We start from the raw sequence: 14,735 nt of genomic DNA, 5'->3' as shown, positions 1-14,735 counted from the left end.
TCTGGTCCAGGGGGAGGCTTGTGCCCTGACTGCCTTTTAGTTTTCCAGTTTGCTTTTGCCAAGCACCTGCTGCTCGAGGAGTTATAAAGAAGCAGAACGGGCTGCGGTGCACCTGTCACTGCCCGTGAGCGTGGCTTCTGGCTGTTCTGCTCCGGCGTAACCCTGCGAGGTCCACGGAGACACCTCTCAGAATTGCAGGTGCTGGGCTGGTTCTTTCCCGAGGTTCCTTCGAGTGGCTTTCATCATCCGTGGATGGCATCACATTTCTAATGCTGCTCCACCACTTGTAGAAAAAGAAGAGGACTTAATTTAGAGCATCACATCCTCTTCCGGAGCTTCCCTGCCAGCCCAGCCCCCTGCACACCTGGCGTGCACCTTCTCAGGAGTTGCGGGGATCCTGCCTGTCTCCGCCTTCCTCCTGACCACGGTCCTCGGGTACAGCCGATGCCAGTGTCTTAATGGAGACATTGCTGCTTATGGAGCTAAAGGTTGGGTGTGTTCTCAGTGTAATTATTTATTTACTGGTAACATTGAGGACCACGTATCTGAGATGATATTGTAGCTCAGTAAGCATATGGCTTTGATGTGTGAAGACCCTGGGGCCTTTGCTGACCAGAACAAGTGCCATTCCCTCGAGCCTCTGGAGGGGGAGAGCGTGGCTGCCCAGGTGGCCAGGCCTGCTTTATGCCTCAGCCCCACTCACTGGCCGCCTTCAGCCTCACTGGACCTCCGCTCCTCGATCTTGAAGTGAGGCCCAGAGCCTTGGTTGGTTGATCCCCAGACGTTTGTTGGTTGCTTGTCACTAAGTGGTAGACCCTGTGCTGGGCACTGGGGCGACTAAGGAAAATAGCCAAGGGCCCTCCTCCTAAAGGCTGCGTGGGCCGAAAGGGGCCCCCAGATGTCCTCGCCAGATCCCAGAACCTGCAAATAGGTCCTTATTTGGAGACGGGGCCTTTGCAGATGTGATGAGGTTAAGGACCTTGCGATGATGAGATCATCCTGGATTATCCAGGTGGGCCCTAAATCCAGTGACAGGTGTCCTTACAAGAGGAAAAGAGACAGACACAGAGTGAAGTGAAGGCAAGGCAGGGTCCCCTGGAAGCTCTGGAGGGAGTGCAGCCCCGCGACACCTTGGTGTTGGCTTCCCAGCCTCTAGACGGAGAGAATAAGTGTCTTGTTTGAAGCCCGCAGCGCGTGGCGCTTTGTTACGGCTGCCCCCGGACACTAGCCCAGGCCTTACGTGGCATGATCTCTGTGGGGGCCACTTGGGACAGGAGGGGTCACCCCAGGCGTGCCTGTCACCTTACCAGAGTCCGTGGTCCGGGTCCAGCCCTCCCAAGCAGGCCAGTGCAGACATGCCCCTTGATGCCCAGCCACCACTCCCTCCTTGCCAGAGCCGGATCCACATCAGACACGCCCGGGCAGGCTTTCAGAGCAGGCAGGGGTGGCAGCTAAACCCGGATGACAGCTCCTGCCTCCCTCCCTCCCACACTCGAGAATGTTAAATGAGGCTTCTTGATTCTGAGGCAAGCTCCTTTCTTGGTTCCCGAGACGCGAAATCGGGGCCTCCCCCCGTGCCTTGTTCTGTCCCAGAACCCACCTCAGCTCACTGTCCTGGTTTCTCCCTGCAGGTGGGGCTAATGGCCCTGCCATGGGCACCTGCAGGCCATGGCCTCGAGCCCTCGAGGCTCCGCGGTCTCGGCGTTTGTAGCCATTCGTGAGGCGATGCCAGTCCACACGCTGACACGATCCACACTCGAGTCATTTAAAGCTGGTGCAGTAGCTGCAGAGTGTCCACAGACCTTCATCTGCTTGCCTTAAAGCTCGCGCTACTGGGTGTGTCTGGTGCTTGAACCTATGAGTGTTTTATATAAGCTGCGTGCCCCGTATTTAGATTATATATTTAGATTACAGTTCTCAAAAGTAGAGTTACAGGCTGAGTGTAGTCCTCGGCCATTGCCGTGGGCTCCCCTAAGAAGGATGTCGGATTTCTGTGACATCAGCAGATCCCTGTGTGCCCTGGCACTGGGCTGTTTGCGAGTGGGGATGTGTGTTTCTCTGTGAAGTGGCTCACCACTTCTGTTTTGTCGCTGGTGGCCACCGGCCCCCTGCCTGGCTCTGAGGGGCCATCGTTCAGCTTAAAATACAAGTTAAATTACGTTAGTATTTTGGCAAGAGCCCAAAGCCTGGAAATTAGTCCAGGGACTGAAATGCGAGTTCTTGGCCTTCAGCGCTCATGTCTCCTAGGACCCGTCGTGTTTCTCAAGGTGGTCACATTTTTGGCATCATCACCAACCCCTGGATCTCCACCGGGTGTTGAGAAAGCAGGTAGCCCGAGTCCGCATGTTCTAGAGAAGTTGCCCGTGAATAGAAGGGACGTGTCGAGCAGAACTGGAAGACCACGCTCCTGGTGGACAGAGCGCGCGTCCCCTCGTCCCATGGGGGAGGAGAGTGGAGACGCAGCTTGGCACTGCGTGGTCACCTGCCTCGCAGCCACAGCCCACCACGGCCAGGTTCTGTCTGGCCCTACAGTGCTTTAATGTTTGAGCTTAAAACACTTGTTGACGACATTAAAACCAGGAGGTTGCCCACCGCAGTGCCGCCTCTGGCAGAGCCCTGAGAGGCCAGCGGTCTGGCTGGGGCCGCGTCCTCTCCACAGAAGCGCCTGGAGCTGAGCAGGCCCCCGCTGCCTCTCCCTGTCCTCTGTCCTTGTTTCAAGGCGCCTCTCTGAAGCCCCATCCCACAGCTTTCACCTGCATCTCCTTGGCCCAAGCTTGATCCCACGTACGGGCAGCTGCAAGGAGCCATCCTCCTCGCCGGGCGCACTGCCTCCCTCTCTGAATAGAAGCAGCGTTCTGTGACAAAGGAGGGGAGGGAGATGAGTGTGGGTGAGTCATCATCACCACACAGATCGGGGTGCTGAGGTGAGCTGAGCCATGTGGAGTTGGAAGTTTCTCTGAGGACATTTTGGGAAAACTGTTCAACCAGCACTCTAGGGGTTCCCCTGAGAAACTGATTCTAGGTCTGGGACCGATTGCTAAAAGGAACCTGGAGGAAAGCCAAGGAACGAGGGTGTGTTATCAGGTCACAGCAACCACCCGTGACCAGCCAAGATGGGGCACTCTGAGCGCTGTGTGATCAGGGATGGGAATGAGTGAGCCATTGAGATGCTACGTGTCCAGGAGCCGGTGCTGACGACAGAGGCGTAAGTGGCTCCATCATGGGGGAGAAGGCCCCTGCTGGCCCCTGCACAGCACCTGTTGGGGCTGGAAGTGTCGTGTCCCTGCCATATTGTGGGGCAGATGGGGTCAGGGAGGAGCCCCGGGAATGTGGCACGTGACATCTGTGCCTCCGGGGGGATATCCCAGGAGGGCTGCAGCATCACCTGTGCAGGTCCTGTGGGGGCACATCCCTGAGCTTAATCAGGAGGAAGCACCAAACAAACCCCAAATGAAGGATGGTCCTTAACAACAGAAGACAAAGGCGGTGGAATGTTCCAGATGAAAGGGGACAGGCCCACTAAGATGTAGTCAGGACCCTGGACTGGATCCTGTGCAGGAGGGAAGGTGAGCTGAAGTTACTATAGTAAAGAACTTCCGTACCTTCAGGAAGGAGACACTCACCAAAGTATTAGGGGTAAAGGGCCAAGATGATTCCAAAAAAATACCGGTAATTTACCCCATATTATAAACTTACACTAGAGTGAGAGCGTATGTGCAGACACACACACACGTGATAAAGAAAAGGCGTAGCATGTTAACAGTGGGTGACTCGAGGAAAAGGTATTCTTTGTACTTGAATAATTCTAATGACTTATAAGTTTGAAATTACTCTAAATAGAATGTTTTAAGAAATGAGATGGCAAATAAGCCCATGAAAAGATGCTCAACGTCGTTAGTCATTAAGGCAATACCAATTAAAACCATGGCGACATGTCACTTCACGCTTATTTGATTGGCTCCTGGAAAGAATCGACAGGAGCAGGGACTGGTGACAGTGTGGAGCCCCTGGGGCTCCCCTGCACTGTGGATGGGAAGGCCAAACCGTGCAGGTGGTTTGGAAAACAGTTTGACAGTTTTTATAAAGTTACATGTGCACTTACCATAGGACCTAGCAGTCCCACTGCTGGATACCTATGAAGGGGAAAGGAGACCACAAAGCCCTGCAGGCAGCCTGGTAGCTGACCGCTGAACCCTGGAAACACCCACCTGTCCACCCACAGGTGCGTCGGCCTATGTCAGGGGGTGACCCCCATGCGCGCGTAGCATGGCTGAACACCAGGCCACTGCGCTAAGAGAAGAGCAGACCAACAGACACAGACCAGCGAAATGGCAAAGCAAGTGTCGGGGGCTGAGGGGATCGCCGTCGAAAGGGGACCGCGAGCTTTGGAGTGTGCTCGATAGCAGTGGTGGCTACGTGGCTGCATTTGTCAAAACTCATAGGAGGCACCCTCAAGAGAGTGAATTTTACTGTGTGCCAGCTTACGCCTCCGCAAACCTGATTTAAAAAAAAAATTAAAAAATGTTAAAATAAAAAATCAAACCCAAATGTTAAAGCATCAGACTGCTTTATCAAAGATGTTACTTTTAGACCTGAATCCTTGAGCTCCATTCCAAGAACATTTCACCCGTGTCCTCTTGCTGCTGCACTCTGTTATTCCACCTGAAACAGGGATGAAGTTCTGGCTCACTAGCGTGTGAACGGACCGTGAGGACGTTGTGCTGAGTGAAAGAAGCCAAGCACAGGGCACATAGCCTGTGGGTCCGTTTTTGGGAAATGTCCAGAACAGGCAAATAAGTGATTTGTTGCCAGGGCTGGGGGAGGGACAGAGCGGGGAGTGACTGCTCATGGGCACGGGTTCTCCTTTTGTGGCGATGAGAGCGTTCTGGAACTAGATAAGAGGTGGTAATAGCTCAGACCCTTGTGAAGGCGCTAAATGCATTGAACTGTTCACCTTAAAGTGGTTAATTTTATGTTAATGTGAATTTCACCTTAAATTATTTTTACTGTGGTGCTGGGCTCATCTTGATGTTTATTGGGTCTGCAGAGTGCCCAGGCGGACTTGTTCTGTGGACACACGAGGCCCGGGCAGCGAGGCCCACCAGGCTCCTTGTTTTCAGGGTCAGTCCCGTTGAGCCCCCGAGCTGTGTCGGGCCTGGATGTGTGTGTGGACCTGGCTGGGACACCCCGTGTGTGGTTCGTACGTGCAGAAGCGGCAGCACGTACCTCTACGGGGCGGGGATTGGGCTGACCCCACAGCGCTGTCACGGGCTGCTGGCCCGAGCATGGCTCTGTTCTGCCTGTAGCGCTGGGCGATCCAGGCGAGGCGCTGACTTCCAGGTAGAGGTAATAGTGGGTATTTTACAGAGGTTGTGAACGCTAACAATACATGTTAGAGAGATCTTGGCCATGATGACGACTAACGAAGATACAAGTAAAATGAGTCTAAAGGGTCTGTTGTCTCTGGAGATTTACAGTCGTCTCTCAGTATCCTCAGGGGATTGGTTCCAGAACCCAGCCCTCCCCCCACCTCTCCCCGCCCCCGAAGGATACCAACGTCCAAGGATGCTCTAGTCCCTTACATAAACGGTGTAGTGTTTGCATGTAACCTGCGTACATCCTCCTGTTTACTTCACATCATATACCTAATGCAATGTAAATACTATGTAAACAGTTGCTGAAGTGTGACAAGTTCAAGTCTTGCATTTTGGAACTTTCTGGAAATTTTTTTTTCCAAATATTTTTGATCTGGAGTTGGTTGACTTCAGTGGATGCAGAACCTGTGGATACAGAGGGCCGACTTCCTCAGAAGTCTCTCCTGGAATGGTAAGAAGAGAATGTATTGCCCCCGTGGAAGGTTTCTGTTGCACTGGCGCAGTGATCTGCAGCTCTGTAAAGACGGGGCTCAGTGCTCGGCACTGGGGGCTCTGAGGGCCAGGTCAGGTCTGCGCGTGCAAGCAGGAGAGTGCAGTTGGCCAGAAGCTGGCTAGACAGAGCATCTGAAAACAGAAGCTGCACCCTGAATGTAAACAGTGGCATTGGCAGGGTAGAGGTCATTCATCTGATCAGGTGGGCAGCGGGTGCTCAGAACCCCTGCCATCTCACCCCTGCCATCTTCACGCCCGCGTCCACCCAGGATGGTCAGAAGTGGGGCAACTTCCTTTTGTAATGTGCTGAGATGCTGACATTAGTGCTGTGCTTGTGGTTTCCTGGAGGTTGTCTCCACTGTGTGACCTGCCCTCATCACTGCCCACGCCTCAGCCGCTCTCAGGGCCGGGACTTAGCTCTGCTGTGACGCCGTGGGACCCGGGCTCCGCAGGGGCTCTCCGTGGACTCGGGCAGCAGGGCTGGAGCTGGCAGCACCGCTCCCCGCAGCCCGTGAGCCACGGGGCCGACTCCTTAGGACCCATGGGCCTGCGGTGTCTTCACAGATGTCGCCCGTGGGCCAGCTCGCACTCCACTTTGTCAGGATTGCCCGCTGGCCAGTGAGCCTCTCCTCGTGGTGCTCCTGTGAGGAAGCGCCGCTCTCACTGCTGGCTCCGCCATCTCTGTGTCTCCTCCCTGCCCCTCTGGGCATGAGTGGGGCTTACATCCCGTCTGAGAGTGGACAGAGTGAGGGAGCGTGGGCAGCCCCCCTGTCAGTTCTTGGCCAGTCAGTAAAGAGTTTCCCGATGAGCCGGCCAGTGACCGTGGGGAGGAGGTGGCCTGGGCCCTCCCTGTGTGGTCCCTGGGATGCGTGTACTTGGCATCAGCTTCAGGCAAAGCCCTGCTATTCTGCAGTCCCCGTCTCTGAGTTCTTGTGTCCCCCCGACTCCCCCCGTCCCTCCTGGGCTGCACCGTGAGGCTGAGTGGCAGGTGAGCCACATGCAGCGGTCGCAGGGCTGGGGAGCCACTCTTGCAGCCGCCTGGCCAGGAAAGAGAATGGGACAAGGCGCCTGGGCGTCTGGCTGGGGGGGTAGTCATTGTCAGGCCGAGTGCTTGGTCCCCCCAGCAGGCAGGAGCCTGGGTGCTGCACTTGGAGGCGGGAACGGTCAGCAGGAGGGAGAGGGGTGAGCTAGCGGGGCCCGGGCAGGTGGATATTGACAGAAGCTCCTGTTTGGGCTCAAGCTTCCCTCGGCAGCTCGGGAGACCGTGACGGGGTCTGGGTACCAGCGGATGGGGCAGCTCGGAGTGCTGGGAAACGCCCCACTCTGGTCCGAGCGGGCTGGGCTCCTGGTGACCAAGCGGTGCGGGTGCTGATGCCTACGGGGTCAGTGTCTTCTGAGAGGACCTGGGGGACAAGGACTGCAGGCACCGCCCAGTCATGGTGGTGGGCAGTGGAATACTCAGTGCCCGGGGTCCGGACAGCTCCGCTGGGTCCCCGGTGCCACCTGCCTGACACTGACTGTGTCTCTGCCCTCGTGTGCCAGGTGAGCCTGAACAAGGTGGGCGAGTACTGGTGGAACGCCATCCTGGAGGGGGAGGAGCAAATCGACATCGACCAGATCAACAAGGAGCGCTCCATGGCCACGGTGGACGAGGAGGAGCGCGCCGTCCTGGACAGGCTCGCCTTCGACTACCAGCAGAAGCTGCAGGGCAAGCCGCAGAGCCACGAGCTGGTACGGGCCCTCTGGGGCCGGAGCTGGGGCGGGGCGTGCTGCTGCGGGCTCCTGGCGCAGGCACGCTGGCCTCCTGGCCGCCTGGGATGGGGTGCCCAGCCGGCAGAGCCAAGAGCTGTCTGTCCGCGGGGGTCCCGGTGGTATCGCGTGTTGCTAGCTGACACGCTGGGGCCGTGCGGACGGATCCCTCCCCTCAGCCCCTCCAGGACCCTCAGCACAGGAGGGAGAGTCAGGCCCAGCCCTGCCTCGGGGCGGTTCGGTTTTGACCACAAAGGGCCAATGGGAAGAAAGTCCTTCCAAGTCACTTCCAAACGTCAGAGGTGTGAGACGTGTGCCTGCGGCTGTGGGGGGACGGGAGGAAGTTAGTGACTGAAGAGGAGGCTCGTGCCTGAGCCTGTGGTGGCCACAACGAGGAGGATTAGTTAGACGTGTACCGTCTTCCTTCTGCTTTAATACTCCCAAGAGTGGCTCCCTGCAGAAGTGAGGGTTGCTTTTCTCAGGTTATTTTTAGTTCCCAGTGAACAGCACCGGGAGTTTGAGCCATGGCACCACGGCCCATCTCCGAGGCTGCTCACGTGTCAGACGCGAGGCCCGCCCTCCACCCCACCCCCAGTGCCATTCAGATTCTCAGGCGTCCTGTTTTGTCTCCCAGGGGCCTCACTTTGTGGCTCCTGTGAGTGTTCTAGGCCTGGGGCCGTCGAGCGCCCCCGCCCACTGCCCCGTGCCTGTGGTCCTTCCTTTCTGTCTCGTTCAGACCTCGCATGCAAACGGCCCGCCTCGCTCTTTCAACGGCCAAGGAGCCATGGAGGGGAGTGCATGGTCCCTGTTGCAGCACCCCTGAGAGGGGGGGGTCGAGGTTTAGAGGTCACAGCACGTGTTCAAGGTCCCACAGCTGGTCTGGCAGCAGGGCTGGGGTTTGAACCCTGAGCTGGTTCCAGTCTTGTCTGTCACCCCTCCCCAAGTCTCTGAATCGCCTCTTGGTCTGGCTCCCTGACCCACCTGGGCTTTTGGGGCTAGAGGCCAGGGCTACGGTTGACCACTGGATCACAGGCATCTGCTGGTCTTGTCTACGGAAACTGGCCCCTGGCTGTAATCGCTGAGCTCGCAGGGCACAGGACGCGGAGTGCAACCCACCTCTGTGCACGTTTAGGCGGCAGTTTTAGCCAGTTGTGCTGCATTTGCCTGTGGCCACCAGGTGAAAGAGCACTCTGAACGCTGGCCTGACGGGAGGGGACCTTGTGCAGCCATCGAAAGTGTGGGTGTTGCTGCCCCGAAGTGGGCAGGCACCTGGCTGTGAGACCCAAGTAGGAAGCCGAGTCCCTGTTGATGAGCTCAGGGATGGGGCCGGCCGATCAGGAAGGATCTGAAGAAGAGCCTGGAAGACCCTGCAGTCTAATGGAAAGACCTCTGTGGTTTGAGTCGAAAGGGATTCTGGAAGGGCTTGCCGTGTGCCAGGCAGTGTGCTGACCATGAAGGGGCGTGAGTGCCTGGCCGAGTGCAGTGCCCTGCGGAGACCTTCAGCAGACACACAGGAGCCCATGGCTGGTGGTGCAGGCGGCAGGACTCAGGGGTGACCCCTCGCCCAGCTGACCTGCTCCTGGATGGGCAGGGGCCTCCAGCTCGCCAGCCCTCGCTGGAGATGGTAGAGGACTGACAGCTCAGGGCCGTGGTGGTAGAGGGGGAGCACCAGCACTGCTGTCTGGGACTCATCTGGGCTTAGCAGACATTCGGGGCCTCCCAGGCTTCCATGTGGACTGTCCTCAGTACACGGGGCCTTGAGGGAAGCTCAGTGTGGGGAGCAGGATCTGGACGGAGAGAAGAGCTTTGGAGACGCGAGGAGCCAGTAGAGCTGGCGTGGCCTGGCGGTGAGGGAGCTGGGCTTCACGGTGCTGAAGCCACGGACAGTCTCTGGAGTCCTCGGAGGAAAGTGTCCCCAGGAGAAGAAGGAAATTGGGGCTGGAGAGTCAGCAGGACTGGCTGGTGGCTTCAGATGGGGGCTACGGGGAGGAGGGGCGGCTTAAGAAAGCAGGTGGTGCCCATGAGGGGCGTGCGGCAGGACCAGCGCGGGCAGCGGGCCGGGGCCCCATGGAGCTGGAGCGTGAGGGGCCCGTCAGGTGGGTCAGGGCTCACTCAGCAGAGGAGGTGCTCAGGTGAGGGGCACAGAGTGAGTTGAGAGACTGGGAGGAGGGGGCTTCGGAGGGGCAGGTGGGCGAGAGCTAGAGGAAGAGGGATGGGACGGAGGAGGAGGCCTGGCCCAGCAGGGCTGCCAGGAAGCCCCGGAGTCAGGCTGGTGGGCGGGGCCGGCCCCTCTGGCCCCTTCTCCCCGGGGGGCGGCTTGCGGGCAGCACTGCCCGCTCCTCCAGTGCCCTTCCCAGCATCCCTGGCGTGTGTCATCTGTACCGAGTTGGGAGTAATATGGATTAATTCCTGAGATGTACTACCCATCTTTGATGTGTTTGCTGCTGCACCACGTAGGTTTCATAACAGGGAAAAGAAGGCCCCCGTCAGGAGGGGAGTCCTGCAGCCTCGCCAGATACCGGGAGTTTTCCCCTCAGCTCAGTCTGTCAGCCTGGAGGGCAGAGGTGGGCAGGGCTTTCTGGCCCCGCGGCAGTGAGTCTCTTTGTTTCTCCTGGTCAGAAGGAAGGGGAGATGGTTCCCAGCCTGATGTATTCGCGGGGAAGTACAGAGGGCAGACCCGGGGACCCGCGGGGAAGGAGGGCCTACAGCACCGCGAGGGACCTCCCTCACGGGCGCAGCCTCCTGCCGTGCCCTGGCCCAGGCCACAGTGCTTGGCCTGCTGCCGCCCCTGAAGGCTGGATGGTCCAGGCTACCCATGTGCTGGGATACGTGATCCAGCAGCTTTGACCTCTGCCCCCCAAGGGCTGCAGGGGTCGGTGACTGGTGGGTCCACAGCCAGACTCCCTGAGGTCTCTCTGAGTCACAGCCTGGGTCATTCCCAGACTATCTGAGGATGCAGGCCTCGAGGCCACCAGCCTTCTCCCTGGGAAGGGGGAGCAGAGAACCCCTCTTTGCACCTCAGTCAGCCCTGTGGGCTGTAGCCCTCAGGCCATTTGGAGTTCAGACAGGTATTTCTGGTGAGAAGGGACAGCATCTGAGCCAGGAAGATAGCCGGTGCTTCGCTGGGGACAAGATGGGGGTGGAATCTGCATGTGGGAAGCACAGTCTTGCGGAGGGTCTGCTGTCACCCTGGGCAGGTCCTCTTCCGGAGGAAGCAGAGCAGAGTCCTGCTCTAGGACGTGCGGGCCTGGTGACTACAGTTAACCTTTCTATTTTCTGTTTGTAGAAAGTCCATGAGATGCTGAAGAAGGGGTGGGATGCTGAAGGCTCTCCCTTCCGAGGCCAGCGATTCGACCCGGCCATGTTCAACATCTCCCCCGGGGCTGTGCAGTTTTAATGACCGAAGGAAAGGAAGCCCTCGCCGGCGGGGACTTGCTCGCCTGGTTCACCCTTGCCATCCTTCTTTTCAAGGGGGAACCCGGCCTCCACGCTGGCCCTGCATCTCCAGACTGTTGTAGAGCAGGGCGGGGGCTGCGTGACCCGTGCCGGGCGGGTGTTAGAGAGCAGGGGGTGTCCTGGCAGGCGCAGCTCCGGCCCCTCCCGGCCGTTAGCCACCCCCTCCCTCCGCTTGCTGCTCGTGTGCTCTCTGCTTGCCGTTCTCACGCTTGGGGCGGGCGTGGGCGCTGCTCGGCTGTTGAAGCGTGGGCAGGGCTGTGCAGCCTGAGGGCCGAGCTCCTGGCCAGTTAGGGGAGAGCGCAGCCTCGACCTTTTGCTGGGTGTGTTCACGTGTGGTCCTGCCCGCCTGCTTGTACTCGTTCACCGCCTGCCTCAGCCTCGTTGAGGAGCTGCGGAAACTGGGGTCCTGCCGCCGGATCTGGACGCTGGAAGAAAGTGTCTCGTGGCCTCGGGTGCAGGCACGGCAGGATCTGTCCCTCTCCTGACCGGGCTGCTCTGCTGCCACCCAGCCTATCACTTTTCTCTCGGGGGATCCGGTTCTTGTCAAAGTGAGCTGGGCCAGGCACCCTCAGGAGGCCCCGTGGTGTGTCAGCTGCTCGGTGCAGCCCTCGGTCCTTTCCTGGCTGAGGCCAGACTGCACCACACAGAGCTTGTGGCTCTGCTCCCACCGCTGTCCCAGGACCCAGAGCCTGTGCCCTTCACCAGGACTGTGGGGCTGCCCTTCCGGGCAGTGACCTTGCAGGTCTCTGCACCCTGGAACCTGCCCTCGTGAGCTCTGTTCTCTGGGCTGGGCGAGGAAGGAGCCCTGTCCGGGGCGCGTTCTTTCTGGAGACTTCCCCCTTCAACTGCAGAGGTGGGAGCTGCTTCATCACAGTCTGTGGGGGCAGGTTTCTGGCTCACAGCGCCCTGTAGACACATCCCTGGGTCCCTGGGAAGCGTTTGCTTGCTCTGTTGCCATCACAGGAGGCGTGGACACCAGGCGGCTGGGGGAAGCGCCACCACGGGAGCACAGGGCCCTGCTGTTTGCACTTGTCACCGAGGCTGGTCACGGAGCTGCTGGAGGCCCCTCTGTAGCGCCCTCAGGATTTGCACACCTGTCCCACGTAGTGAAAGGTCTCACTGGCACGTGTCTGTGAGAGAACCATTCTCAACACGCCCCTGTCTCCTCCTCCCCTCCGCCACCCCCGTGGGGTCTTCTGCTGTGACCAGGTTGGGTGTGGTGCCTGCACCTCAGCTGTTTGGGAGACTTGGGGAGCTGTGGACTCGGTGGTCAGTTGTCTTCCTTTTGCCCGATTTGATTTCCAGTGTTGGTTTCTCCCCACCCCGCCCGCTGTAACAGCAGCTCGCAGGCATCTGGGAGTGCGGGGCTTCAGGGGAGGGAGTGCTCGTTTGCCCTCGCCGTCTCGTGGGAGACCTCTGCCCCTCGCTGCCGGCCTGGGCCCTGGAGCCTGTGCACTCTGCCTGTTTTCTCTCTTCAAACCTGGCAGCAGCAGTTCGGCCACTGAGCTCCGTCAGCTGAGGTCCAAGGAAGTGGGGTGCACACCTGCGAAATCACCCTGTCTCTGGTGTTGGTTTGCAATAAATCTGTATTTAAGCACTTGTGGGTCTGTGTGTGACGATCGTTGCCAAGACAGTTCTCATTGTGTGGTCATTACCTGAATTCTAGCCCTGAGGCCCGCGTACACAGCAAACGCCAAAATGGGAAATTCCTAAATATCTCCCAGAGGTGTTTCTCATCCAGCCTGCATCCTGGCAAGACTCCATACAGGTTTCAGAAATCTAATAAGGTTTTGGTCAGGAGAAAAGATTGTAGCTCTAGAGCTTGCGTGCATTTCCAAACAGGAGTCAGAAGGCTGCAGCCCGAGGGTCCTCAGTGCCCCATTTACCTGCACGGGTCCCGGAACGCTGGGCTCACGAGTCTGCCTGCACCCGCTCCGGACATAACAGGTGTGTGACACATCCCCTTCCTCAGTCACATGGCAGCCTCTCCAGAGCCCCCCCCGCCCGTTCCCCCATTCCAGGGGCCATGCTCAGTGGGCAGGACCTGGTGAGCATTTCTTGAATGAGTGAAGAATGTGCAAAGGGCTCAGCAGTGGAATTACCAAGCGAACTGCAAACTCCCAGGGCAGGAAAAATCTGCCAGGAGGGAGAGGCACCATCTCTCAACAGTTTGCCTCCAAAGTGTGCGGGAGGGAGAAGAGTCAGGAGTAGTCTATGTGCCAGTGTGTCCAGGAGGTGGCAGCTGCCTTCAAAGACCTGACCACCCAGAACACAGTCTGGGGAACAGACCCAAACCCCCCTCCGTTCTGCTCCCCAGACGGCCAGCTGGCAGCAGGCTCAGCCCAGGTTGGACGACTTGTTTCCGTGAATAAAGAATGGTGTGTGGACTCGCAATCGCCACTCCTCGGTAAGCGCTCTCTCCCTCTTCGTCAGAGGGCAGGCTCTAGAGCAGAGCTCCTGCCCTCGACAGTGGTGCACACGTGGGACTGGTTCCCCCCTGGTCTGGGAGCCGGGTGGTTGCAGCCTGGCTGCTGCTCGGCATACCTTTCCTGGACACCAGGTTGGCATGCTCTCTCTCAGCTCCCTGATGCCCCCGTGGACGTGGTTAGGAATCCCGAGGCCCCTCCTTCAGGTCCCTGTCACAACTTCAGGGGCAAGGAAAAATGAATATATTCTGTAGTCTCAGACTCAGCTCACCCCTCAGCCAGTCCACACGAGCATGGTTTTATCTGGTCTATTCTATCTTACGTCCTTGGTTTTATTCTTTACAACTGAAGGTTGGGTCACCGGCTTCCCTTCAGAGGGAAGAAAGGACCGTCGGGTGCTAGCTGGGGGTCCTAGGTCCTCCCCTTTTAGCCCGGAGCCCTGAGCTGGACGCCACTCTGCTGTCCTAGCCCCACTCTGCAGGCTCGAGCACCTGCTGCTGCTGGCGTGGGGAGGGCGGGGCTGGGGTCACGCACTGCAGCCCACCCTGGGAGAGTCTGGCGACTGACTCGGACTTGATGGTGCGGAGAGGGGCCAGCCTGGTAGAACAAGAGTCACGCCAGCTGTGGACAGAGAGCCAGTGGGCTTGACGCGGCCATCCTCCTGCAGGGCAGGCCCGAGCCTGTCCCCTGGAGATGGAGGCCGTCGCGAGAGAGGTGCCTGGACCCGAGAGTGAGTCAGGGCTTCTCCAGGGAGCTCGAGCCAGGCCTTCTACCACCTCTGTCCTGGTTCCTCCTGGGAGGGATCCTAGGCTTTTTGGCCAGCGCTGGATGGGGCATTAGGGACATTTTGGTTCAAACCCCCACTGTGCAGTGGCCACAGAGGAAGTGTCACCCCCGAGGTGTGAGCTGGGCCCCCGCTCCTGCCCCCATTCCCAGCGTCACCCCAGAGATGGCCTGGCCCTGGCTGATGCTCTGTAGGTGGATGATGGAAGGAGGGGGGAAGGCCCCCAGCATTCGCCTACTGAAACCCTATCAGCCCAGACGTTGCAGAGGAGGACCCTGAGGGGTGGCTACCTCTGGACGGGACCACCGGAGGTCACGGTGAAGCAATGGTGCAGCAGGGGTTTGGGGGAGGTCCCTCCTGCAGGGATGGGAAGGCTGCTCCTTGAGGGGCTGGGTAATTGGGAAGCTGCCCAGGTTATGATCTTGCAGGGACTGGGGTCAGGAGCATCGTGTT

At 58.8% G+C, this 14,735-nt stretch overlaps 1 protein-coding gene across 2 annotated transcripts in view; it reads left to right on the top strand.

The window, feature by feature from the left end:
- The window catches only part of NUDCD3 (NudC domain containing 3), a 73,440-nt gene extending 60,769 nt beyond the window's left edge, over positions 1-12,671 (top strand). For both annotated transcript variants that reach the window (XR_004351394.1, XM_032642738.1), the window contains 2 exons: positions 7,410-7,598; positions 10,903-12,671. Coding sequence is in view for 1 of the 2 variants with exons in the window: in XM_032642738.1 (XP_032498629.1) it covers positions 7,410-7,598; positions 10,903-11,013 (300 nt within the window). In the remaining variant the exon portion in view is untranslated. The remainder of the gene's footprint in view (positions 1-7,409; positions 7,599-10,902) is intronic.
- Positions 12,672-14,735: the final 2,064 nt, after the last annotated feature.

This window comes from Phocoena sinus, chromosome 9, assembly GCF_008692025.1.
Source record: "Phocoena sinus isolate mPhoSin1 chromosome 9, mPhoSin1.pri, whole genome shotgun sequence".
NCBI lineage: Eukaryota > Metazoa > Chordata > Mammalia > Artiodactyla > Phocoenidae > Phocoena > Phocoena sinus.
The sequence above is the reverse complement of the archived record's forward strand: the minus strand, read 5'-3'. Positions and strand labels throughout refer to the sequence as shown.